At 35.6% G+C, this 25,652-nt stretch overlaps 1 protein-coding gene across 8 annotated transcripts in view; it reads right to left on the bottom strand.

Annotated features, from left to right (window-relative positions):
- Positions 1-25,652, bottom strand: part of SMC5 (structural maintenance of chromosomes 5) — an 88,824-nt gene that overhangs the window by 5,128 nt on the left and 58,044 nt on the right. For all 8 annotated transcript variants that reach the window (XM_081504828.1, XM_081504849.1, XM_081504871.1 and 5 more), the window contains 9 exons: positions 23,070-23,224; positions 20,114-20,227; positions 12,907-13,001; positions 12,173-12,305; positions 9,486-9,659; positions 8,060-8,229; positions 5,548-5,671; positions 5,156-5,278; positions 1,099-1,224 (listed from right to left, as the gene is read on the bottom strand). In XM_081504828.1, the coding sequence (XP_081360954.1) occupies positions 1,099-1,224; positions 5,156-5,278; positions 5,548-5,671; positions 8,060-8,229; positions 9,486-9,659; positions 12,173-12,305; positions 12,907-13,001; positions 20,114-20,227; positions 23,070-23,224 (1,214 nt within the window). The remainder of the gene's footprint in view (positions 1-1,098; positions 1,225-5,155; positions 5,279-5,547; positions 5,672-8,059; positions 8,230-9,485; positions 9,660-12,172; positions 12,306-12,906; positions 13,002-20,113; positions 20,228-23,069; positions 23,225-25,652) is intronic.

The following is a 25,652-nucleotide window of genomic DNA, read 5'->3' as shown; positions in this document are numbered from 1 at the left end:
ATTCTCCAGTGGATTCATCTCAAAGTAAAGCCCAAATTCCTTCTATGGTCTATAAGACCCTACAGGATCTGACTTCTGCCCTCCTTGGATAATAAATTTTAGCCCCACTAAGATTCTTTCTATTCTCAAACAGGCCAAATATACTTCTGCCTCAAGAGCTTTGAATGAGCTGTTTTCTCTGCCTGGAATGCTTTTCCCTCAAACCTTCACTTGACTGATTTCTTCTGTTCATTCAGGACTCGTCTAAAATAGTATCTTCTCAAAGGAGCTTTCTCTGACACTAGCCTCTTACCTTGTATTATTATTCTTCTTAGCACCTCCTGCTATTCCCAACATAATCTAATTGCTTTTTGATTTGTTTTTCCCACCCTCCAGACTAGAATATAAATTTCAAGAGAGAAGAAAGTATGTGTTTGTTCAATGTGTGATAGAAGGTAATCAAGGCATTACCCCTACCTGTCAGATAAAGCTTCAGGTCAAGGGGCTACCTACTCAATGGTAGAACTGGCAGGAAAGGGCTGTATCTTATTTACTAACTGAATGATATATCAGAATATAAAGTACACATAATGAGAAGAAGGAAAGGCTCTTTTCTTTACCAACAGATGTTAGTCATAAAGAATCCGCTCCCAAAGAACCCTAAATAAACACCCTGATTTCCAGGAAAACATTTTCATTTTGTCTTTGTTTTTCTAACTATCACCTCTATGTACTGTTTCTTATATATCAATTACTAGTACTACATTTCCAGGAAAAACTATATCCCATCTCCCAAACCTCTCCTAAAAAGGTGCTTGGATAAAAAAGCTTTTTACTGGATGAATATTTTGGTAGAAATAATTTTGCAAAATGATACCCATATCTAAATAACTTCAGTACTAAGCAATAAGACTGAATGGTGTCCATTTGAGTACCATGAAGAAAAATTCATAGAGCAAAATTACATGCATACTCAGTTTAAAAATGGCAGTGGGGGGATCTCATTTTTAATGGCAGATCATGTTTTTCATGGCCCTGTACAATGCCTAACACACTTTAAGCTTAAAAATACTGTGTTAAATATGTTAACTTGTAGCATTATATACTTTTTATACTTACTGTCTGATACTCTTGAGGAACAGTCTGCTCTGCACCCAGGTTACATACTTGCCTGGCTCTCTTCATAAGTTCCTTGCATTTCTGCAATAATCTCTGTCTATTTTCATCCAACTCAATGAAATGTTGCTATTATAAGAAAAAGAAATATTTTGAAAATGTGTATGTTACTGTTAAATCAGAGGATTATTTTATTAATAAATATCACCACACTATATCACATATATTACTGAATTTTGATAATAGTAAGCAAATCATCCGAAAACCATATCTCAAATTATGACTGATTTTATTGCTAAGGTAAAATTTGAACTTCAAAATATATTAGGACATTGATAATATGGCATTCTTGAATCCCTAAAAGCTTTGAAATTTAAACTGAATTGCTTTTTATGAAAGTTTAACCTATGTATAATTATACTCTAATAAAACAGAGTCTATGTATATACAATACATAGGCTTCATATCAGAAAACTCAGCAGAACCTTTAAATGATGTTTGTTTTCCAAGTGCCTTTCATGTAGCTATCATTTATTCATGGACCCATTCATTCCTTCACCAAATAATTACTGAGAACTTATTAAATATCAGTATTTTATCATGTAGTGAGCACAGAAAGGTGAATAATAAGACGCATAGTCATTTTCATAAAGACACAGTACAGCAACATTATCCTTTGTATTTCTGCAGATTAAGTAAAAAAGGAACTAAACTTGTGTAATCTTATTCACATCCATCATGCAGTGTGTATCTGGTCCTTTCTCCCTCCCTTCCTTGTCAAATTTGAGGTCAGACATCAGTGGTCTTCACAACATTTAATATACAAGCTTGCAAATTCTATTTCAATCAATCAAATAGTAAACAATGGTAGTGGCAATAATACTGTTTACTTGGTAAAGGTCCCTCCCCCCAAATACATATATATCATCTAAAAAAGTCTTTCCTGAAGTTCAGTTTTTGTGGGAGAGTAGCAAGTAGGTAGGTAAAGAACATTAGATGAAAGCACAATTTCTAAATTTGATAGTAGGATAAAAAATAAACAACTTCCAATTCTTATAATATGAATCTTGATGTAAATCCACACATGTTTCACGCCAGGGAGCGCACTAAGCATCTTGATGTATTATTAACTTACTATCACAATAGCCCTGCAAGTTAGGTAGGTATCGTAAAATCTGTGGCTGAAGACAAGAGGCTTGGAGTGGTCAGGAAATCTGCCCGAAGTAAAAAATCAAGTAACATCTGTCCACCTCCATATGTGGATTTATGTGCAGTCAGCTTATTAACTTGTAAAAATATTCCAGATGGTAGTGACATACCTCTCGAAATGTTTAATGGGTTTGGATCCCTTTTCTGCTATTTGCCCTCCAATAATTTGAGGAAGTTATTAAACTCAACGGTGTTTAGTTATCCCTAAGTTCCTTCATGAACACAACCCCTACTGAAATTCTGTGTCAATTTTTTGGTGTGTGAATTTGTTTTTCATGATCAGGGTAAAAGACAAACCCCAAAGTGGGGTGAGGGGAAGAAAAGGAAGGAAGGAAATGATCTCCTTTTGTTTCAAATGAAGAATAGATAAGAGCAAGTGTGGGTAAGTGACAGAAAACATGAGAAGAAAAAAGAGCAAATGAAAGACAAAATGAACTACTATAGACTTACTCTTCCCTGTATTTTTCACTCATCATTCTTGACTATTTAAATGCATAGTTGGTGACTATGATCAGTCAGTAACAAACACTTACCAAAACACAGTGCAAGAAAGAAAAGAACCCTACAAAAGGGTTGGTAAGACAATTATAAATAAAAAGCATTTAATAACTTTTAGGTTAACATATAAAAAAAGAGAAACAATGATGTAAAATATTGCTGAGGAAATAGAAAATAAAGTCAGGGGTAGTATCAAAAAGATTAGTATGGAAAACCTGTCAGAGAGTTTGTGTATATGTCCAGGTAAGAAAATCTAGTGTGACAAGTAGCTAATGAGATTATTTCCCTGGACAGTGTAATTAAGAACCTTTCTACTCTCCAGAGTAATCAGCTCAACTCAAAAATATTAGTTTCTGCTGCTACTAACAATATGGATAGGAGACTCCCCTGTCAGGTTAGGGAAGGCAGCAGGTGTAGAAGTCTTTATTCTGATTATGTATGTAGAAATATGCTAAACATCCTTCCATTTTTATTTGAAAGATTATTCATGCGCAAGTATCTTATATAATATCCTTGTGGCCTGAGTATCTTTGACATACTAGTTCCTACTATAAACAATATTGAAATTCTCCCTCATTTCCCTCTCCCAAAGCATCTAATCTGAGGTAGTAGCCTTTTATTTCCTAATAGTAACTACAGGACAGTCAGCAAATATATTGTTTTTCTTACATCATCTCCCTTCTTCTCTGTTTAAGAGTGTTGTGCCTTTAGCTACTGTGTCAGCCTTCTGACCACATAACACATGCTTGCTGTCTCCTTAGTCTGCCCAGTAGTTCTAGTTCTCCTCAGTAAGCAACTTTGTTCTGCAAGGCAGTTTCAGCTGAGTTGCTAGTTCACAGGACCTGAATCATCCCAGTACCACCTGACCTTTCTGGAATCTAAGTCACCTCCCAGTTTCAGCTGCTCTGAAATTGGTCTGCTGAGCTTTCCACACCAAATGGGGCCTCTTTCATTAAAAGATGAGAACCTGCTGGTGACTTAATTTTTGGATTCTTTGAGCTTCCCTCTGTTTCTTACCATATACTTCCTAATACCATACCAGTCTTGATGCTGCTGCTGATTATCTTACCTTCCTATACTCTGGGGTTCATGGGTGTTGTAAAACACAGAACTTGACTAATGTCTGTCCCTGGTTCTTGGGAGGAAGTCTCTAAAACCCTAGGGAGTGTCTGAGTTTATGATAAGGAGTGACTCAGGATGGGGGAAGTCAATGCCAGAAACACAAATCATGTGACTAAAGGGTTGGGGCTTTGAGTCTTATTATTACCCCTGCCCAGTCTCTTAAACTGTAGAGAGAAGGGCTAGAGACGGAGTTTAACCATATGGCCAATTGATCCAATCAGTCATGCCTAGGTAATGCAACCCGGTAAAAATTCCAAACACTGATGTGCTAGGAGAGCAACAAATTATTTCACCAGAAAAGGGCATAGAAACTGTGTGCAGGACCCTCCCCACCCTATATGCCTCTTCACTTGACTAGTAGGGATATGTATTGTTTATATAATAAAACTGTAATTGTTAAGAACAGCCTTTTCTTCAGTTCTGTGAGCCACTCCACTTAATTATTGAACTTGGGGGAGCCATGAGAACCCTTGAATCAATCAGTTACCAGTTGGTCAGAAGTGCAGGTGGCGTCTGAAGGGCAGTTTTATTAAGGACTAAGCCCTTAACCTAGCCTCATGCTAATCTTGGGTGATGAGTGTGAGAATATACTGCAGTACACCTACAGGGACACCTTTAAGCTGAATCTGTTGTATACATTGTCCACGGGCTTGCTGTTATGCCATCATGGTATCCCAGTTGCTCTTCTATTTTTGGGAAAGGATTTGAAAGGCTCAAAAACGATGTCACTCTTACTACCTCACTTTGTTGTTTGTTCTTCTTTGGAATTTATGTTAACTTAGTACATCACCCCCTGCCCTCCCCCGTTTCAATATGCATCATTAACAGAAGATTAAATCACCAGGATCACACACTAAGGCCATTTTTAGTGCTGACTAGAACTCACCTGTAGTTTATGGGATATAAACTTCAATAAAAGCTATTAGTTGCTTCCTGGCAATAGTACTAACTATAATTTGTATCAGCTAAGAAAGCAGACATTGTAAGATTTTGGTTTTCAAATGACTAAATCAGGTACTCTTTTTTGATTGTTACCACCCTCCCCCAACTAAATAACAAAATGTACACAAAGGGTTTCAAATATTACTTCCTAATCAGCAGAGTGCATGAAATCTGTAAATAGCATACCAAAAACTGCACACTGCAAGGCATGATACATACATACACGTGTATATATAGTTTTCAAACTGGTCTGAAGTCCCAAAATAAAAAATAAAAGCAAAAATTTTACCTCTGTGATACGCAGCTGTGAGGAGGTTGCCATATAATCTGATTCTAATTTGTTCTTCTCAGAGATCACCGTAGTATTTTGAAGAATTAAATCTACTTTTTGTATATGTAAAGCAGTACAATTCTAGGAATAAAAACCTCTGTGAGTCTTATTTTACAACAATATAGTTTCTTAACATTTTTCTAATGTGATTGATACTTCTCTTCAATCTTAAATAGTTCTCCTTTGAGTCATTTGGAATAAAACAATTTAGCTTAATGAGTACTTTTAATCAATTTACTGATCTATAAAGAGAAATGTCCAACAGAGAAAGCTGAAATTACTGATAAAAATCTCTTGCTAAGATTTTACTATCGACTTGCAACAAAATGACTAAAATGAAAATGTCTTACCTTTATCAGGTTTGTTAATTCAGTAACAAGTTTTGCTTTTTGAACATTTATTTCTTTGATTTTGGTACTTGCTTTTCGTTCTTCCTCTTCAATATTGCAAGTATCCTGTTCCATCAGCTTTAAACTGTATGAAATGCATTATGATGTAAAAATCAGAGAAACCACAAGGACTGAGCCCAAATTCTCAGGTTTCCTGCTGCTTTATGGTCTATGTAGCAATGCTACTCAGATGTTAACTGATAGCTTCCTGATTAAACAATAATTTTATGCAAGATCAAAAACTATTTGTTGAGATGTATCAAGTGCTCAGCATAGTCTAGGTAATGCTAGTGCTACTGGTATAGGATTTAGAGTCAGAAAGTTGGGTTTAAACTTCCTCTTTGCCACCAATGAGCAGTATAACTGAACAAGCTACTCTTCTAAGCTTTGGTTTCCTCATCTATAAACTGTAAATAATAATACTTCTTCTGCAGGGCTTTGGTGAAGACTAAAAAAAAAGGCAAATTATGCAACACACTTAGTATAGTGTCTGGTCCATAAGTGATAAGCATTGTTTATAAAAACAGTCCCTTTCCTTAAGGAGCTTAACTGTGGCAATCTAATAGGTAAAATAATAATGATGATGAAGAGACAATACAACCATTCTAAAAGTTAATACTTTGCTTTTTAATATGGAGACACTAAGGCTGAGAAGTTTACTTAAGTTATCTAACATTACAGATACTAAGTTGTAAGATGTGTTTGACATCAAAGGCCAAATTCTTTCCACTACAGGGAAAAATCAAAGATGGAAGCAATAAAAACAAGAACAAACAAGTTCAGTGGATATTGTAGAGAGTGGACTGAATGGTGACTGAAGAGTGTGTCAGGGCCAGAGAGGGAGGAAATTAGAATGGGTGGCGTGAAAGAAGATTTTGGAAAACGTGAAGGACGATCTAAAAGAAAGCACTATTTAAATTTCATACAGTAAAGGTAGGAAGCCACCACAGGTATCTTGAAGGGGGCAGGAACATGAAAAGATGATAAACTTGATGACAGTATTCTGTATGCACTGAATGGAGGAGACGAGTCATGGAGAGACCACTAACCATGTCACCACTGCAGTATTTCAGAGTAACTGTAGATATGAGACAGCAGGATGACAATGGATATGAAAGGTTATTTCACTACAAAATTCAACATTACGAGGAGAAAGTTTAGTTTCAGACAGTGAGTTCAACAGTACAATGAGTACAGCAGTCCAACAGTAAAAGGCTGACTTGTGGATGACTAAGATAAAAGTGAAAGGTTTATGTAGAAAAGAATTCTAGGCAGTTAAGACTCAGCAGATATATCTTCTTTTAAGCAACCAAGGTACATATGCTACTGACTTTTAAAAGTTAACAGGCAATTTGCTTAAAAAAAAAAAACCAAATTTTCTTAAAGCATTTTAAATATTCAACTTATGTGTTTAGAAACACTATTATATTAGATCAAGGTAAATTTATACTGTACTCAAGGCAATGAGCTGTCATTTATTATGTCTTTACCTATATCTTTATTCTATAGGAAACAAGCATAAAAGAACAATCACCAAAAAAGGTCTGCATTGTGTCCTGAAATGGGCATGGGAAAAACTTTGAAAATGGAAATCACTTTCCTCTCCCCTAGACTGAACACCATAACAGCTTTTATGTGATCTTATATAAATATTCCAAGTTTCTACAAAACATCTAAGTTCAAAATAAAACTTACAATCAGTTCTGAGAACAATTGCCTGGGATCTCACAGTAAGCTAGCATAATGTAACAAAGTCATTCATGGGTAAAATATGCACTTACGGTAATATAAGAGTATATCCCTTCACTAATGATTTCATATTCCATGTTGCAGTTAAACGTTAACAAACCACACTTTGGCAAGTTTTGACGTAACATTAAAGAGTACATATGCTGACAAGTCTATTAAAGCAGTCCTCCCTTTTCTAGCTGCATATATATGTGACGCCAGATTTTCTTCATATACTTCAACCAAAACATCTCACAACCAACTGAATGCAGAAGCACTTAGGAAAAAACAACTAACTTCATCTAAAGAGATTTACAAATGTAAAAATAAAGTCCCTCTTCTTGCTAAATGTATTTTGTTTGGAAAACTGTTTCTCATTAAGTATTTTTTGTTAACATCATATAATGAATTTATCATTTTAATGTACTATTTAATTTCTAATTTGGTAAATATCAATAATCCATATAAACAAAACTTCCTCAAGGTCCTCAATAATTTTTAAGAATAGAATGGGGTCCAGGGATGAAAACAGCTGATCAAGGAACAGAAAAATTCACAACACTTACGATTCCCCCCGCTCTGTCCTGTGTTTTGGGTAGAAGGGTTTGAGTTTGAGAGAGAAGCTCTACACAGCATGCTGGTGGGAACTGTGTTGTCATTACAAGGTATATATAACTAATAATATCCTTATAGTGCATTTGTATCACCCTCCCAACCCCCCAGCCCAGAATAGGCTGAAAGATACCTTCCTAGTTTGGAACTAATTTTTTGTTCCAGTTGTCTTTTCTTGGTTTTCCTTTCAAGAAGCTCCTTCTTCTTTTGTCTAAGTTCATTATCTTTGTGTTCCAGATGCTTGTTTGTCTCACGTAAGGCAATCAATCCTGAGTCTACCGCTTGCAATTTTCTATTAATTTCCTATGGAATGTGCAACATTGTTAGTATATTTAAAAAACATACTAGTTAAAGTATTATAAACTGAGTTAATATGCTTTTTGAATACTCAAATCAAAATAACCAATCTTTAACTTCAATAGAAGATGTAACACCATAATTCTCTGACATGAATCATACCAATGTTTTCTTAAGTCAATCTCCCAAGACAACAGAAATAAAAGCAAAAAAACCACAAGAGGACTTAATCAAACTTACAAGTTTTACACGGTAAAGGAAACCATAAACAAAACAAAAAGACAACCTATGGACTGGGAAAAAATACTTGCAAAGGATATGACAAGGACTTAATTTCCAAAATATACAAAACAGCTCAGTAACATAAACACAAACAATCCAAACACAAAATGAGCAGAAGACTTAAATAGATATTTCTCCAAAGAAGAAAAACAAATGGCCAATAGGCACATGAAAATATGCTCCATGTTGCTAATATTAGAGAAATGCAGATCAAAACCACAACAGAGTACCACCTCATACCACTCAGAATGGCCATCATTTTAAAAAGTAAACAAATAATAAATGCTGGAGAGGGTGTACAGAAAGGGGAACCTCCTACACTGTTGGTGAGAATGTAAATTGGTTCAGCCATCACGGAAAACAGTATGGAGGTTCCTCAAAAAACTAAAAATAGTTACGATATGGTCCAGCAATCCCACTCCTGGGCATATGTCCAGACAAAACTATAATTTGAAAAGATACATGCACCCCAATGTTCACAGCAGCACTATTTACAACAGCCAAGACATGGAAACAACCTAAATGTCCATCAGCAGGTGAATGGATAAAGAATGGTACATTCAATGTACCTTTGGTATAGTCAATGAAATAATACTTAGCCACAAAAGAATGAAATAATGCTATCTATAACAATATACTAGGTTAAGTAAGTCAGAAAAACAAATACCATATCACTTACATGTACAATCTAAAATGTGACACAAATTTCTTAATAAAACAGACTTGGATGTAGAGAACAGATGTGTAGTTGCCAAGGGAAAGGGTGAGGTGGGGTCGGATGGATTAGGGTTTTGGGATTGACAGATGCAAACTATCATACACAGAATGGATAAACAACAGGTCCTACTGAATAGCACAGGGAACTATATTCAGTATCTTGTATCAAACCACAATGAAAAAGAATATAACTGACTCAGTTTGCTGTATACCAGAAACTAACACAACACTGTAAATCAACTGTAAAATAAAGAATGACCAACCTTTAGCTGTTCTTCTAAGTGTCGTCTTTGCTCTAGATCCACGGTGACTGTGAGAAACTGGGCTACTTTTAGGGATGTGTTACTTGAAATGACTTTGTTTGAATAAAAAGAAGTTTTCACCACATACTTTTCTTCTGCTGTATAAATTTGTTTTAATCGGGTTTCCTGTATTACCTATAATGTAAAATAAACATTTAGTAGACATCTAAGAATCATCGGATGGGGCTTCCCCGGTGGCTCAGACGTAAAGAATCCACTTGCAGTGCAGGAGACCTGGGTTTTATCCCTGGGTTGGGAAGATCCCCTGGAGGAGGGCATGGTAACCCACTCCAGTATTCTTGCTTGGAGAATCCCCATGAGAAGCCTAGTGAGTTACAGTACATGGGGTCGCAAAGAGTCAGACATGAATGAGCGACTAAGCACAAGAATAATTATAACATTAAAAAAAAAAAAGGACTGAAGAATTAAAAATACAGATCAAGTGAAATACAGATCAAGTGAATTTTAGATCAAAATATATTAATTTATTTTCACTTTTTAAAAGAAATGTAATCCAACATCTCTAAAAAGGTGAGTGATAAATTTCAGGTTATTATTTTGGAAAACAACACTAAGGAAGAGAACTGGAAGAAAACCGAAACAACTACCAAAGTTGGCTATACTTCTACTTCACTATACAATCTCTCCCAAGTAGGTGTCCTTTCAGGGAGTTAGTTGCCAGCAGAATGAAGTCTGTTACCTCAACTAACACATTTACTCTCCTTCCCCTTAGTTATATTGTTCAAAGATACATAATCTTATATTTAATTCCTATATATTTGGGGAATACTTAATGCACATACTTTTCAAGGATTTCAAAGACTACTTTTTGCATTTTTGGGGAGAGTTTTTCTCTCAAGAATTTATTAAGGAGTTTCATAAACTACACACATTCTAAACACCATAACATTGTTGGATCTGTTTCTGTATATTTATAAAGAATAGGCTGCTGTAACGTAGTTTTTTCCAGTCTCTAAAGGTTTATTACCAGCATTCTTGTGGCTTGTTCCTCTGCAGAAGTTTACAGTCTAAGTGACGAGATATGACATATTTAAGCATACTTAGCTTAACAGAGTATAAACTGGCATACACAAATGCTCAGTCATTTGAAATGAAAAGAGAGCCCACATGATGTTAGCCTACCCACCACGTGTCATGAAAATAATCATTTACAGAGTCTAAAATGTCAGAATTTGATAATAAAGCAAAACTTACACTAAAGAATGTTATTTTTTTCTAAGGGAGAAATATGACCATTGTTGTCAGGAGGTAGACATGAAACGTTTAGATAGTAAATTTCCTCAGTGCAGGTTTGTATTTTCTGAAAGATGGCCAAGACAGTGTTAAGGGCTTTACTAGGTGTCTGACTTTGCTTTTCTATATACAATGTTCCTTTTTCTAGTATAGACAGTAGAGTTAAAGCTCTCTAGGTGACCTAAACAGAATGTTAAAAAGTAAAGCACATAAAAATATTTCAACTTGAAGACCTGTTCAAAATGTGAAAGGATTTTCCAAGTGCAGTACTATCCCTTTTTGCACCAGAGTAAAGCTATGAAAGCCCTTAGCAAATTTTCTAGTCTTTCTGCAATAGTAAAGAATGCCAACTATCCCAACCTTAAGAGATAGCACCCTACCTATCCCTGAAGTTATGGCAGAAACTGGATGGTCTGTCATATTGTCTTCTTTTTTTAAACCCCATCAATGAGTATTAAAGAGAGGTACACACACATGGAGAGTTCTATTTTTTTGGTTTCCCCAAATGATCACCATAATATGATATGCAACTTAATAATTTGCTTGTCTTTGCAAAATGGGTTAGTAATGAGGCCTTATTTCTATCTTCTGTTAATGAGGTATACAAAGGCACCAGACTACAAATGAATATCCTAGGGATACTTGTAGACTGGCTGTTAGAAACTTAAAACACATTCTCTAATAAATTCAGCATTACAAATAGCAGTTAGGTCTGTAAATGCATACAAGCAGTATTAACATGTTAACTTAGTATTATGGAAAAATCTGTTCTAGAAAAGACTTCTTCGCTGTTTCTGCCTATGATTAAAGCATTGAAGGTGATTTGGAGTCTTGGAGACTATCGGTAAGGAGAAGAAAACTTGACGCAGCATCAGCAGAACATAGGAACCTAAGAGTTTATGTAGCTCTGTCAGATAAAAAAAGGAGATCCTCTTAAGAGTGGTCATTCACTTATGAGATAATCTTAAATGGAACTTTAAGGGGAGGGCTTACCAGAACAGTTCTATATCCTAGCCTACCATCCTAAAGTATAATCTGTTTGAAAAATAATCTAGAATACAAGAATTTAAATGAATAAACCATTAATGTTTGAACAAATGTTTGTCAAGCAAAGCAGAATTCAGTAAGAGAGTCAGGTGTCTCTTTTCAGGCTTTAATTTAGTTACCCTACAGGTATTAAGTATTTATTTAGGTAACTCCACATCCTTACTGTCATAAAGTATTAGTCAACATTCATTGTCCTATGTAATATTAGAAACGTAAAATACCAAGGTAATTTCTGTTTAGTTAAAAACAATGACACATTTCTTTAAATTTCTCACAAGTTTTCCTTGACTTTAAGAAGTTTTAACAAAACTACATTTTTGGTACTGATTGATTCAGTATTTTCTTACCCGTTCAATTTTTTCTCTGGTTCTTTCAGTTCCTACAGGAACTTCATGAATGTGATACTGGCAACAAAGGTAACTCATGACAGGGTCAGGGGCATCAAACAACTCTCTCAAATAAGAGAAAAATCCATATTGTCTGAAAGGAAAAGCACCTTTTAGGATTTTCTTCTTAAAACAGCACTAAAAAAAAAATCTCATAGTTGACAAGTGAATAAACAATAAATAAAACATAAATGAATGATGGTACAGAAAGTTAGTCATTTAAGTGATTTTATTTCCTGATCAGAAAAGTTTAACATTTATAATTACAAGCTATTAATTTCTTCTTTTGTGGTTTCTACCATTGCTTTTATACAGAGTTAAGACTTTATTTACTTGTAGTAGTTTTATAACTGTAGTATTTCCATTTGATCCCTCTGGAAATTACTTTTACATTATGAAGTGATTTATCCTTCTATTTCCCCAATAACTAACCAACTCTTTTAGGAGCTCACTAAATAGTCCAATGTTATTCCAATGATTTGAAAAATCACCGTCATATACTATGAATACCACAATCTGTTCCTGGGCCTAGATTTTGCCTTTTTAGACTTAAGTAGAGATCCTAAAAGGGAATGATACAGCCTATAACAAACATATTTGTGTGACAAAGAGATAATTTAAATATATTTAAGAGATAAATGATTATTCAATATTCAAAAAAACAGCTTAGTTCTAATACTATTTTCAAGACTTACTTCAGGTCATTCAAAGATCTTGAAGGCGCTTTGTCTGCATATGAACTCTTAGGAGCAATAACAGCATTTACTCTTAATTTTTTATTGTCACGAACCTTAATATAAGGAAAATAAAATACTACTTTAATTACCATATACTTTCAATGAAGATTTTTAAAGTTATGATATTATTCTTACTGGCATTCATGGGATGATCAAAAAATTGAACACTGACTATAAATATTTAATGGTACTCATAAGAAAAACTTTTCAGTGTGGTGATATTAATAGCTATGTGTTTTCACAGAAAGTACATTTCTTTTATTATTTTCACTGATAAAGTCTATCAAACAGATAAGGAAGCAGTAACATCAAGACTCCTTTTCAGAACATAGAAGGACAGGACACTTCCCAAGTCATTTTATGATTCCAGTATAATCCTGACAAAAACATAACAATATCCCTCCTGAACACATATACAAAAATCCTTAACAAAATATTAGTAAACAGAATCTAGCAATATATAAACACTATACATGACCCAGTCAAGTTTATCCCAGGAATATGAGATTGGTTGACTTTGAATGCTACATCAGTCTAACTTACTGTATTGTCAGAATAAAGTACAAAAGCTAAAAGATTATCTTAGAATTTTCAGCTAACTAGGAATAGAAGGAAACTTCCTCAATGTGATAAAGGGCATCTATGATAAGCATATAGCAGACGTAATACTTAAGTGTGGATTATTAAGTGCTTCCCCTCTAGGCATGGGAACAAGTAGGGATATCAAATCTTACTACTTTTTTTCAGCATTGTCCTAGAAGAGCTAGACAATGTAGTGAAGCACAATAAAGAGGTAAAAGATTGAAAATGAACAAGTAAAAAGATCTGTTTGCAAAGATGGTAATTTTCTACACAGAAAGTCCTATGGAATCTATAAAGCAACTACTAGAATTCAGGAAATGAATTCAATAGCATCACAAGATAGAGGTCAATGAAAAAAATCAAATTATGTTTATGTACTAGCAGTGAAGAACTGGAAAATGAATTTTAGAAATCCATTTCTAAGAGTGTCAAAAAGACATTAAATACTTATGAACATATTTAACAAAAGATGTATAAGACATAAACACAGAAAAAGATAAAATACTGCTGAGAGACATGATGGGATGATGGACTGGAGGGATTTCATGGTGGCACAAATAGCACTGCTGAAACTACTTTCACAGCCTAGTATGCTGTGACTACTTTCATAGCATTTTAGGCTTGAACAAATCAGTAAATAAATTGATGGTAAGGGGGCGAAGAGGGTATTTTTCTACTGCTACAGTAGGAAATTACAAATATGCAAGGGAAAAAAAGTAGAAGGTACCCTGTTGTGTTCGACTGTAATTCTAAGCATCAGTGTGAACTTCTGGTGCCCTTATGCACTTTTGTTCTCCAGATAAATATAGAAATAAATATAGGTATAAGAGTTTGCATGTGAGGGCTTAGAAACCATGAGACACTAGCAGCAATGGACACATCCAGCACCCAGATCCTAAGTCTCTAATAACTAGGGTTCTTTGGGGAAAAGGCTGATTTTTAAGGCCCAGACAGAGCAAGATAAAGGTAAGTCAACATGCTTGCTCTGCCAGAAAGTAAGTAGTGCTCAAAATACATTGGCAAAATACCACACAGGGATCAGCCTGAAGGTCTCACTGGCCAAATCTGGAACAATTTGAGCATTCAAACAGATAATGATAGTAATGGACTAAAATCCATAAGACGTAAAATCTTATGACTCTATATGATATGATAAATGAGTAAATAAAAGGAGAAGAAAAAGCACTATCTTATATAGTGTTGTTGCTCAGTCGTGTCTGACTCTTTGCAACCCCATGGTCTGTCCACGGAATTCTCCAGGCAAGGATACTGGAGTGGGTTGCCATTCCCTTCTCCAAGGGAGCTTCCCACCCTGAGATCGAACCTGGGTCTCCTGCATTGCAGGCAGATTCTTTGCCATATGAACTACCAGTGAAGTCCAAATAAATGAAGAAGAAAAAGCACTTCCTCATATAGTAGAATACCAACTAATAAATACAGGAAGAACAATTAGATTCATTAATGGTTCTTAAACCTATTAGGTAGTTCCATGAACAACAGAATATTTTTCAAGTCTCTCCACATACATAATTACAAACACAAAAATAGTTGTACTATAATGCTTTTTTTTTTTATCTTTGAACTTTCTATTTTGTATTCGGGTACAGCCGATTAAGTCTTGTGATAGTTTCAGGAGAACAGTGAAGGGACTCAGCCATACATATACATGTATCCATCCTCTCCTAAACCCCTCTCCCATTCAAGCTGCCACATAACACTGAGCAGAGTTTCATGAGCTATACAGTAGGTCCTTGTTGGATATCCATGTTAAATACAGCAGTGTGTACATGACCATCCCAAACTCCCTAACTATTCCTTCCCTCTGGCAACCATAAGTTCATTCTCTAAGTCTGTGAGACTCTGTTTTGTAAGTTCATTTGTATCATTTCTTTTTAGATTCCACATATAAGGGATGTCATACAATATTTCTCCTTCTCTTGACTTACTTCACTAAGTATGACATTCTCTAGGTCCATCCATGTTGCTGTAAATGGCTATAATGCTTGTTTTGAAGAAAAATTTATTCCAAGTAGTTTATATATTAGGGGACAATTTAAACAGTATGTGGCTCTCATAGTTGCTTATGTGCAATTACATACATAAGAAAAATAAGGTTTTCTCTAGGTTAAAGCAAAACATTACACACAACTGAATGAAGCTGTGTGGGAAGAGACATAATTTGTACACAAATACTTCTTCTCAAATATCCACCAGCTACCTCAGTTCACCACATGTTATGAGCCACACTCAACCACATCTGGTGTTACAACTTTTCATCCAATTTCTGATAAATGCTTTGTAATCGCTTAACCCACAAAACAATTCACAAATAGAACCCCTACAATGCTTACTTCCAGAAGCCAACTTCAATAAGGCACAGTACAGGGAGTATAGTCAATATTTTATACTAAATTTGTATGGTATGTAATCTGTACAAACATAGAATTACTGTGTTGTAAACCCCAAACTAATAAGTCAACTACACTTCAATAAATAAATGAAACTGAAAAAGCACAGACTTAGAGAACAAACCTACCAGGGGGAATGGTGTGGGGAAGGGATAGGTTAGGAGTTTGGGGTTGACATGTACACACTGCTGTATTGAAGAGAGATAACCAACAAGGACCTATTGTATAGCCCAGGAAACTCTGCTCAGTCCTCTGTAGTAACCTAAATGGGAAAAGAATTTGAAAAAGAATAGATACATGTATGTGTATTATATAACTGAATCACTTTGCTGTATTTCTAAAACACAGCACTGTTAATCAACTATACTACAATATAAGATAAATATTTAAAAATTTTTAAAAATAAAGCAAATAGAGCAAAATGTAAATAACGAGTAAATCTGGGTAAAAAGTATACACCTGTCACATGTATGACTCTCATAACTTCAGACTTCCAGAAAAGTTGCATCAAAATAAGTCATTAAAAAATAGAGGAGTGTAGGCACAGATAAAACAATATTGGCCCTGAATCAATGATATTAGTATGCAGCTTATTTAAGATTTAAAAATCTATTTTTTTAATGGTTACACTAAATAAAGTTGTATTATACAATGAGAAAGCAATTTCCTTTTCAATTCCCTTTCAATATTTCCAATCATACCAATGACATATGGTTCAGCATATCTTTAACTCCTTATTATGTCCTTTAAAACAAAAAATCAGATTATCTGCTTTCAGGAAGCAACAACACAGATATAGGATTTACTAATACTGTTGTTCTTGTCTTACTGTTATGCAAATTATTTTTCTAATTTGGTAATGACATTATACTTCTTTTTAGAATATTTCATTTCAGTAACAAGATGTGATTTAAAAAATTTTTAAATAATAGTATCGATTGCTGTTGCTACTGCTGCTAAGTCGCTTCAGTCGTGTCCGACTCTGTGCGACCCCATAGACGGCAGCCCACCAGGCTCCGCCATCCCTGGGATTCTCCAGGCAAGAACACTGGAGTGGGTTGCCATTTCCTTCTTCAATGCATGAAAGTGAAAAGTGAAAGTGAAGTCGCTCAGAAGTGTCCGACTCTTCGCGACCCCACAGACTGCAGCCTACCAGGCTCCTCCGTCCATGGGATTTTCCAGGCAAGAGTACTGGAGTGGGGTGCCATTGCCTTCTCCGGTAGTATAGATTAGTACCTAGACATGGTAAAAATTGTGATGGCAGTACATGTGTGCTGTGTGTGCTAAGTCGCTTCAGTTGTGTCTGACTCTTTGCAACCCTATGGACTATAGTCAGCCAGGCTCCTCTGTCCATGTGATTCTCCAGGCAAGAACACTAGAGTGGGCTGCCATGCCCTCCTCCAGGGGATCTTTGCAACCCAGGGATCAAATTCTTGTCTCCTATGTCTCCTGCACTGCAAGCCGATTTTTTACCACTGAGCCACTGTAGAAACCCCAGGTAGTAAGTACATGGTAGTACGTAAAAATGGCAAACACCATGAAGAAAGTTGTTTCCGCTTTGGCTCAGCCTCTTCATTCCTTCTGAAGCTATTTCTCTGCTCTTCTTCAGCAGCATGTTGGACACCTACCAGACTGGGGGGTTCATATTTCATTGTCATATCTTTTTGCCTTTTCATACTGTTCAGGCTGCATGAAGCATAACCTGAAATCAAGATTGCTGGGAGAAATATCAATAACCTAAAGATATGAAGATGACACCACCTTAATGGCAGAAAGTGAAAAGGAATTAAAGAGCCTCCTGATGAAGGTGAAAGAGGAGAATGAAAAACCTGGCTTAAAATTCAACATTCAAAAACCTAAGATCATGGCATCCAGTCCCATCACTTCATGGCAAATAGATGGAGAAACAACAGAAACAGAGACAGACTTTATTTTCTTGGGCTCCAAAATCACTGCAAATGGTGACTGCAGCCATGAAATAAAAAGACGCTTACTCCTTGGAAGAAAAGTTATGACCAGTCTAGACAGCATATTAAAAAGCAGAGATATTACTTTGATGACAAAGGTCCATAAAGTCAAAGCTATGCTTTTTCCAGTAGCCATGTACGAATGTGAGAGCTGGACAATAAAAAAGGCTGAGTGCCAAACAACTGATTCCTTTGAACTGTGGTGCTGGAGAAGACTCTTGAGAGTCCCTTGGACTGCAAGGAGATCAAACCAGACAATTCTAAAGGAAATCAGTCCTGAACATTCATTGGAAGGACTGATGCTGAAGCTGAAGCTCCAATACTTTGGCCACCTGATAGGAAAAGCTGACTCACTGGAAAAACCCTGATGCTGGGAAAAATTGAAAGCAGTAGGAGAAGGGGACCACAGAGGATGAGATGGCTGGATGGTGTCACCGACTCAGTGGACATGGGTTTAAGCAAACTCTGGGAAATAGTGAAGGACAGGGAAGCCTGGCGTGCAGCAGTTCATGGGGTCACAAAGAGTCCGACACAACTGAGTGACTGAACAACAACACAGTTGAACGAATGGTTTGTAAGTTATCAAAGGCTGGGAAATGGTACTCTAGAAGATAAAATTACAGGAGGAGATTACATACAATAAACTTCATAATTTAAAATATACACACAGAAAAATCACACATGTAAGCAGTTCTAGTCCTAATTGATTAGAAGCAATGGATAGTTCTCATAATACAAGAAAAATAAAAGGTCAAATTTCCCAGAACCCGTGTCATATTATTGGGGCTTCTCTAGTGGTTCAGTGGTAAAAGAATCTGCCTGCCAATGCAGGAGATGCAAGAGACACAGGTTTGATCCCTTGGTTGGGAAGATCCCCTAGAGAAGGGAATGGCAACCCACTCCAGCATTCTTGCCTGGGAAATCCCATGAACAGAGGAGCCTGGTGGGCTACAGTCATGAGGTCACAAAAGAGTTGGACATGACTTAGTGACTAAACAACAAATGTCTTATTATATGGTTCAAATTCTTAGCACAGAGGAAGCATGAGTTTTTGAGGCAAATCCAGTTACTCAGGGTAGGCTAAGCTGGTCATTTACAAAATAGAAATCATCTAATTACACCTGACTCCAGGTCCTTCACACTGTGCCATGTCTCACAAACTTGTAATCCAAGTACACTACTTTTTCAGTGACATCAGGTCAAGAACCCAACTGTTCAGACTTAAATAGCTCTAAATACACAAATGCTTAACTTTTTGGAGTCCACTTTATACTTCTGTAGATTCAGCCTTTTTATCTGGTCATCATATATTCACATTCCCTGCCAACTCCCAAACCAGGAGGAGGTCAATACAGTGAAAGTCAACAAAAAAATAAAGATTTTTTTCCAGTAACTTGTGGACCAGAGAAACAGAGGACCACTTAAGCAGATTCAGGGTCCTGTCCTTACTTAGACTTACTAGAAAAAGATAAACCAAAACAAAATCTAAACTTCATCTTTCCAGGGTTTTTTAAAAAATAGAAGGCACATTGCAAAAGGAAAAAGAAATCTTACTGACAAGATAGTAACATACACAGCTCACAATATATATTAATATTATACAGTGAAAACTATAGTACCTAACACTGCTCTTAACTTTTTCATTTAATAAGTTATTTAATCATCATGACCATATTTTGAAGTAGATATTATCTCCATTTTATACTGCAGAAATTAAGATACAAAGCACTGAGCTTTTGAAAACAGCAGCAAAGCCAGAATTCAGCCAGAATTCAAAGTCTAGTAGCCTGTCTGTTGAGTCTATGCTCTTAACTAAGCCATGCTGGTTTCTAGTGGCTTAGATTCTTGGTCAGTGGTGTTTTTATAGTCAAGATATAGGATCCTCACTCTTTTTAAAAAGGATGTCCAAGACCAAAGGCTCATCATTAAGATGTTTCTTTTTCTTAATGTGACAGAATTACTTCATATTAATTCCAAATCATAATTTCAAAATATGTTACAGATGGAATTATGGGCTGTTGTCCTTTTGTAAAACAAATTCAATCCTCAATAATGGCAAAGAAATTAGTGAATTTGAATGATTTTACATAAGAGTTATTGCTGGTAAAATAGGTCATTATCATTTTTTGCTCCAGATTGAAGTTAAAAACTCAAGCACTGGAAAATAAGTGTGAAGTGAGTTAAAATATTATGCTGGTTAGTACTTGCCTCTTTGAGGAAAACCTCCATATCTTCTTGACTTTCAAACACAAAAGCTCTCAGGTCATTTGATGGAATATGATTTTCAATGTATTTGGCATTTTTATTATCTTTCATATTTATCTAAACAAAACAAAAAGAAAAGCTGATTTTCATGAAACCCAAACTGATTACTAGAATGTAACTATATCTAACTTAGATTCATTTAATTAGGTTAAATTCAATCCTTGAGAAAAAAGTAGATCAAAAAAGAACAGTTTGGTATTGGAAGAGTCAACATCTTAAAACATCTGTTTAATTTACTGTCCATACATAGTAAATAAAGCAAAAGCTAAGATTTAACAGCACCTAATGCATACTGTCTTCAAGAGAAATTCATATTATCCATGGCAAAAATTAATTAGTATAAAAACACAAAGGCCTAAATAAAATCTTGAGGCTAATGGAAAAAACTTGCTATGGATTAACGGTAACTATTAGTGCTTTCAAGAGAAACCTTAGGTTTATAATACAAGAGCAAATTAATCACTTATTTCAAAAATATTGACTAATAGATATTTCTGCATGTGACGCTCAGTGCTATGGAAAATACTAAGATATCAATAGTTCAAGAGCTAGGGCTCTAGGATCCAACAGATGTCACTTCTATTCCTATTCTGATCTTGATCAAGTACCACCTAAATCTCTGAAAGCTTTAGTTACTTCATCTGTAAAATGGGTAGAGTAAAACAGTTTATATTTCATGGGACTAAAAGTGGATTAAAAGAAATAATATAGGTACCCTGCATAGAAGTTAAGAAAAAAAAAAAAAGAAATAATATAAAAAAAATTAGTACAGTGCTTGTCACATAAATTGTTGGTCAGTACTACTGGAAATGACAGAATATCAATCAGTATAGAAACATGGGAAAACTGATACACAAGCAAACAGAAAAAAAAAAAAAATCACAGCCATATAAAATAGTTACACAAACGCTATAGACATTATATGTCTATTGTCCACAATTTTTTTGTTATCAAACTACTTTGTTGGAAGGAATGGAACAAATGAAAAAAAATAAAGTGGGTAAAGTAACCCCAATATCACTATAGGGAAACGTCTTTTTTTTTTTTAAATAGATAAACCAACCTAGGACTTAGCTCTCATTATCATTCTCCCCCAGGATACACTTATCAGAGATTTTCTGCCATATCAGACTCTGGGGCCCACACCTTCTGTAAGTTGGTTACATGGACATCTAACTCTTGGACGAATTTCACCTGCTTGTTTAGGTAATGAATCTCAAAGAAACCACATAAGTAGGGGTCATTTTTGTCAATGGTCAGTTCCTGCATTTCCTGTAGTAATTGGCAATTTTTTCCAAGTATAGACACACTCCGTTGCTGATATCCTGAAAAAAGATTTGGCCACCCTGTTGGTTTTGACCTTGATCAGCTTTCTAGTGAGCTCTTACTCCTTATGAGATTGGTGAAGAAAATATTTGGCAAAGTTCTTCAAAGCCACATCTTCACAAAGTACTAAGACATAGACAGGTACCCATAGGTGGTGTAGCACTCCACTCCTCTTTCACTATTTTTAAAAATGAAACCTTTCTAATATCTATCCTGTAATCTGTTTTAAAATTCATGAATGTATCATAAATGCCCCCTTATATTAGTAAATAGAGACCTGTGGCAACACTTTAAGGCCTATGGAGGTAGAGTTAAGTGTGGGCAGGATACAGCTGGAAGGAGGTGGTAGGAAAGGTAAAAGGTTGTTCCAGGAAAGGATAAAATAACAGAATATCTCCCTTTATCTCAGACTCAAATGTAATTTAAAAAGTAAATACATGCCAGCTAGTAATCTGACTTGGTGACTGACTACTATCAGGAAATCAAGTGACAAGATGACGACAGTATTTTGAGGTTGGCATTTTGATAAAAAAATCTGTTGAAAATAACACTTGCATTATAATTTATTACACTAAGAGTCATGTATTTTTTCTTATGTTCTCTTTCAATCCTTACTAGATTAATAAAAACAATAATGTCTGCATCCAAAAGAGGTATTCCCTTCCTGATCTGGCAAAAATATTCTAATAATACATATTTGAACAAGAAGAGAACACAGTATTATGCATACTAATTTTGCTAATACAATGCACGCTATAATAAAAGACAAAGAACTATATGAAATGATTTTGAATAAAGTGTATTATAAACAGGAGTTACAGAAAACAGACCTTGTCATGAATCCTGCAAGGATCTGCAATGAATTCTTTCCCAAAGTTAAAAAAGAATCATCTAGTAAAAATGATCCTTTTATCATTTTGGGGTAAGTTTTAATGTCTAACATATCATTAGCAAAGAATGGTGTTTTTATTTTTTCATTCCTTCTCATAGCCCAACTTACTATTTTAAATATTTTAGATGGAAATCTTCCTATTAAATCCACACCCACATTTCATTAAATAATTTACCAAATACAGCTTGCCCTATTCTTGATGACCCATGGTCACCGATAAGACCTATCAAATGTTTATGAGGTCAATAAATTGTTGGTTTTGACTCTCAGAATCCTCAGAATGCTTCATTTTTGTAGCAGATGATTTTCTTGTCTATCCTGTCAGGTATCCCCTTATCAGTAGCATATATTTACAGAAGTTTTCTACCCCTTTGGCAGGATTTACTATATTGCCTATTATAACCGAAAAATGGCAATTGCCAAAGGAACCAGCTAACCAAGTTTATACATGATTCTTGGTCAATAAGCTGCCAGTTTCATACTTGTATCAAGAAACAGTTCATAGGTTTATTATCAAAGACCCTTTAAAAAGGGTGCAGATTCAGCAGCATACCAGATACCACAAGTCTACTAATAGAAAACAAGGGTGTTAATAAGACTAAGAATTCTTAAAACAATAAAATCTACAATGATTATAATAATAAAACTAACAGATATTACTAAGGTGAACAAATTTCTTACCGTGAGCATTATGGGCTCACAGACTCTTTGCTTAAATTTGTCTCTGTTATTTCTTAGCCATAAAACAGCATCATAGGTATCACGATATCTCTGTCTCAGTTTATCTTCTTTTTGATTCATAAGATTGTCAAAACGTACAATATGATCATCTACACCTAAAATTGGAAAAAAACAAAGCATTATTTCTCTGAAAACTTTAATTAATAAAATAACCTATTAATAATACAAAAGAGTATCTTAGATCTAAAAGCTATAAATATCACTCAGCAAGTATCCAGTACAGTGAAAAAGACCCACTGTGGAAAAATCACTCTCAAATTTCCAAACATCTCGGATAAAAGATGATCTTTAAGCTATCAAAAATAAACAGGTCATGCACAAAATCATGAGAAAACACTAGACTTCCTATCAAAAAACAATCACAATAGGTGTTCAAAATTCTGAGAAAAATTGTTTTCAAGCCAGATTTTTACATACAACAAAAAAGGGGGATAACAAAGTAAAGACTTTCAAGGGATGCAAAGACTCAATTCTCAAATATCTCTTTCTAGGAGGTTACCTGAGATGTACTCTTAGAAAATAATGCATTTAAAAAAAAAAAAAATGAAGACACAGAATTCAGCAATAGCTTTTTATCCAACACAGAAAAGGTGTGCAACAAGTCCTAGGTATCAGTCATGTAAAAGACCTTGAGAACAATCAGTTTAGATGGGAGGGGGAGGATGGAAGGTTTCAGAACTTGACGATAATTTTTTTCCCAGTTAAGGAAATGCCAAACTAAATGGCATTTCTAAAAAATGGAAAAGAAATGCAAAAAAGCAAAATGGCTGTCTGAGGAGGCCTTACAAATAGCTGGGAAAAGAAGAGAAGCGAAAAGCAAAGGAGAAAAGGAAAGATATTCCCATCTGAACGCAGAGTTCCAAAGAATAGCAAGGAGAGATAAGAAAGCCTTCCTCAGCGATCAATGCAAAGAAATAGAGGAAAACAACAGAATGGGAAAGACTAGAGATCTCTTCAAGAAAATTAGAGATACCAAGGGAACATTTCATGCAAAGATGGGCTCAATAAAGGACAGAAATGGTATGGACCTAATAGAAGCAGAAGATATTAAGAAGAGGTGGCAAGAATACACAGAAGAACTGTACAAAAAAGATCTTCATGACCCAGATAATCACAATGGTGTGACGACTCACCTAGAGCCAGACATCCTGGAATGTGAAGTCAAGTGGGCCTTAGAAAGCATCACTATGAACAAAGCTAGCGGAGGTGATGGAATTCCAGTTGAGCTATTTCAAATCCTGAAAGATGATGCTGTGAAAGTGCTGCACTCGCTATGCCAGCAAATATGGAAAACTCAGCAGTGACCACAGGACTGGAAAAGGTCAGTTTTCATTCCAATCTCAAAGAAAGGCAATGCCAAAGAATGCTCAAACTACCACACAATTGCACTCATCTCACATGCTAGTAAAGTAATGCTCAAAATTCTCCAAGCCAGGCTTCAACAATACAGTGAACTTCCAGATGTTCAAGCTGGTTTTAGAAAAGGCAGAGGAACCAGAGATCAAATTGCCAACATCCGCTGGATCATCGAAAAAGCAAGAGAGTTCCAGAAAAACATCTATTTCTGCTTTATTGACTATGCCAAAGCCTTTGACTGTGTGGATCACAATAAACTGTGGAAAATTCTGAAAGAGATGGGCATACCAGACCATCTGACCTATCTCTTGAGAAACCTGTATGCAGGTCAGGAAGCAACAATTAGAACTGGACATGGAACAACAGACTGGTTCCAAATAGGAAAAGGAGTACGTCAAGGCTGTATATTGTCACCCTGCTTATTTAACTTATATGCAGAGTACATCATGAGAAATGCTCGGCTGGAAGAAACACAAGCTGGAATCAAGATTGCTGGGAGAAATATCAATAACCTCAGATATGCAGATGACACCACCCTTATGGCAGAAAGCGAAGAAGAACTAAAGAGCCTCTTGATGAAAGTGAAAGAGGAGAGTGAAAAAGTTGGCTTAAAGCTCAACATTCAGAAAACTAAGATTATGGCATCTGGTCCCATCACTTCATGGGAAATAGATGGGGAAACAGTGCAAACAGTGTCAGACTTTTTTTGGGGGGGCTCCAAAATCACTACTGATGGTGATTGCAGCCATGAAATTAAAAGACGCTTATTCCTTGGAAGGAAGGTTATGACCAACCTAGATAGCATATTGAAAAGCAGAGACATTACTCTACCAACAAAGGTCCGTCTAGTCAAGGCTATGGTTTTTCCAGCAGTCATGTATGGATGTGAGATTTGAACGGTAAAGAAAGCTGAGTACCGAAGAATTGATGCTTTTGAACTGTGGTGTTGGAAAAGACTCTTGAGAGTCCCTTGGACTGCAAGAAGATCCAACCAGTCCATCCTAAAGGAGATCAGTCCTGGGTGTTCATTGGAAGGACTGATGTTGAAGCTGAAACTCCAATACTTTGGTCACTTCATGCGAAGAGTTGACTCATTGGAAAAGACCCTAAAGTTGGGAAGGATTAGGGGCAGGAGGAGAAGGGGACAACAGAGGATGAGTTGGCTGG

Source organism: Giraffa tippelskirchi, chromosome 1 (genome assembly GCF_054371585.1).
Source record: "Giraffa tippelskirchi isolate mGirTip1 chromosome 1, T2T-mGirTip1v1.2.pri, whole genome shotgun sequence".
In the NCBI taxonomy this organism is placed as follows: domain Eukaryota; kingdom Metazoa; phylum Chordata; class Mammalia; order Artiodactyla; family Giraffidae; genus Giraffa; species Giraffa tippelskirchi.
The sequence above is the reverse complement of the archived record's forward strand: the minus strand, read 5'-3'. Positions and strand labels throughout refer to the sequence as shown.